This window comes from Cariama cristata, unplaced genomic scaffold (genome assembly GCF_000690535.1).
Source record: "Cariama cristata isolate BGI_N322 unplaced genomic scaffold, ASM69053v1 scaffold24493, whole genome shotgun sequence".
NCBI classification, from domain to species: domain Eukaryota; kingdom Metazoa; phylum Chordata; class Aves; order Cariamiformes; family Cariamidae; genus Cariama; species Cariama cristata.
In genome coordinates this window covers 1-2,608 of record NW_009609262.1, presented here as the reverse complement: position 1 = coordinate 2,608, position 2,608 = coordinate 1, and the positions used below count along the sequence as shown (strand labels likewise).

At 59.5% G+C, this 2,608-nt stretch overlaps 1 protein-coding gene across 1 annotated transcript; it reads right to left on the bottom strand.

The window, feature by feature from the left end:
- Nucleotides 1-218: 218 nt before the first annotated feature.
- On the bottom strand, nt 219-2,590 carry TP53I11 (tumor protein p53 inducible protein 11; the record flags this gene model as incomplete). The annotated part of the gene is made up of 4 exons (XM_009697492.1): nt 2,489-2,590; nt 1,370-1,428; nt 751-799; nt 219-315 (listed from the first exon to the last, which is right to left on the bottom strand). Coding segments are annotated over exons 1-4 (307 nt in total), but the record flags the coding sequence as incomplete, so codon positions are not given.
- Nucleotides 2,591-2,608: the final 18 nt, after the last annotated feature.

Genomic DNA, 2,608 nt, shown 5'->3' with positions numbered 1-2,608 from the left:
CCCCCCCTGCCACGAGCCTGAACCCCAACTAGGACAAAGCACCAGTAGCCAAGCTTTCCAAAATACCCCTAAACAATTCCTTTGCTAAGAGGAGATGTTCTCTCCAGCTGCAGTTGTCGGGTTGGGCACAGACTTGGTCCCCTCCTGCCATTTTGGCCTCTCGTCCCCTCACTCCGCGGGGCCACGGCGTGGCCCGGGTACAGCGGCCCGGCACTCACTGAGGAGGGCTCCTCCGTAGAGTCGGATGGGAGTCTTGCTGCTCGCCGATTCCTCGTCGAAGACGGCGTCGTAGAGCTGGTCGGGGAAAGCGAGGGCCTGGTAGAGGAAAGGGACTGACTCAGCGGCGGCGCAAAACCGCCACCAACACGTGCCCTCTTGGGCAGCAACGCTCCCACATCAAGCCTTTATGGGATGGGAGACGCTGGCCAGGAAATTGGAAATGAAGGAGGGCCGAGAAATATCAGCGTGTCAGCTACGCGGCCGGTTTCGCCGGCCGAGGCTGCCATGCCGTGTGTGGTTTATGACCCTGCTAAGGAAAACAGGCTCCGGCGATGGGAACAACCCGCCAAGGACACGGTTGGCAAAGCCCGTGACTGAGACATGGTGAGGGCAAAGGCCTTGCAAGAGAAAGCGGTGGCAGCTGGAGGAGGCAGAGGAGGGGGATAAATGCCGGGGGTCGAGGAGCCAAGCTGGGGCGTCCCTTTGGCAGCCGCGAGCTGGCGGTGCCCAGGACCAGGTCCCTTCACTTACCATGATGGCGACCCCCGAAAACATGATGGCGGAAACCAGCTGCCAGACCCTGGGCGAGAGGAAAGACAGAGGACCCGGCGTGAGAAGAGGGGCAAATCCCATCACTTATACTTCACAAAGCATCCCTGGCTGCCTGCTGGGTCATCGGCCTTCATCCTCCCGTCTCGCACAACCCACGCAGCCAACAGCCTCCCCACGGGAGGACTCAGCTCCTCTGACCCCACTAGCTCCAGTCTCAGCGTACAAACTGGCCTCGCTGGCGAGACAGAGCCGAAATCCCCCTCACCCAAGCAGAGGAGGGAAGTGACCCTGCCAAGAAGACGGGGCGTCCCCACAGGACCCGCCACCCTGGCGCACACGAGACCGGGAGCTCCTCCAGCCCCACGCAGCCCCTGTGGTTCCCAGCATCTGCTGTGGGAGAAGAGCTTGAGGGCCTTGGGCTGATTTATAGGGGAAGAAAGCGGAGCTGGGCTGGTCCCACAGCCCCCGAGAAGCCCCTGCAAGGAGCGGTGATGCTGGCACAGCAGCAGAGCTGGTGTCGGCGGCCAGAGCCGTCGGGGATGCTGTGGCCAAGGGCCCTCAGATGACCCAGCTCCAAAGTGGTCCCCCAATATCTTACCTGAGCCCCAGCGGTTCCCGGACAGCAAACTTGATTTCATTTCCCAGTACTTGGCTAATCTGAAATTCAAACAAAAGGCACAAGGTGACTGAGCAAAGCCTTCCCCAGCCTTTAGGCAGCATTCATCAGCCTGAAAAACACATACCTAACCCCACGTGGGAGTTTATCTCTAAGAGGGCTGGAAGGAGGACGAGGACAAGGAATTCATCTGTGCCCCCTTGGTCCCAACACTTGCCAAAGGCTGCCTTGATTTCCAGCAGGAGCCGCAGCCTCTACTGGTCCCTTACTGGGATCAGCCACCTGCAGCCTGGGGCTGGGGCAGGGGCGTCTCTTACCCACCAGAGTAGGAAACCATCTCCTCCCGCACATCACCTCCGTGTCGCATCCCGATGGAGCACAGGCTCCAGCGGAGCCCACCGCGCCGTCACAGCATCCATCCTGCGCTCGCGTTGGAGCTGCCCAGAGCGATGCCCAGTGGTGACTACCCCAAACCACATAGATGGGAAGGCGACCCAGACCGGCAACAGGGCAAGGCACTGGGGGAGCTTTGGGTTGCAGAGACCTCGATGCTGCTCCGCACCCGTGGGCAGGAGCCGGGCAATGCCCTGCCAGCAGAGAGCATCCAGGACAGAGCTCCTGTGGGATTCACCCTTGTCCTCCAGCTCTGGGATTTCACTGAAACAAGTTTGTTCTTTGCAATTCAGGCCTCTTCTGAGAGGCACCACTTAAAAATCCCTGCTCCAGCATCCAGGCCACCAGCTGGTGGGCATCCGTGGTGCCGTGGTCTTATGGCACCAGCTCCGAGCTAGCTCATGGGTGTCTCAGCAATACGATTTCAGGAAGGGATTAAAGCAGCTCGAGGGCAGAACTCGCCCCATTACCACAAAAAAAAAAAACCACACATTTTGGGCAGCTCCCGTGCACCCAGCACTGCTCGAAGGCACCATTGCTTGTGCCATCCCTCCCTTTACAGGAGCCCCACGGAGCTGGGAGCCCTGTTTTTACCAAAACCACAGAAGTTAGATGCTAAAAAAACCAAACAAACAAAACAACCCCACACCACCTCGGTTTGCCCAGTCTCTTTTCCATCGTTACCGCTTCCCTCTCTCCTCCCCTCACCTTGGAGCGATGGACCTCGCCATCATCATCCTCCCCGCCGACCCCCAGGATCTTGCGCGTCTTCAGCCTGCTCACCAGGTCGGTCTGGCTGTGCTTCTTCATCAGCGGTGGGGGCTGCTT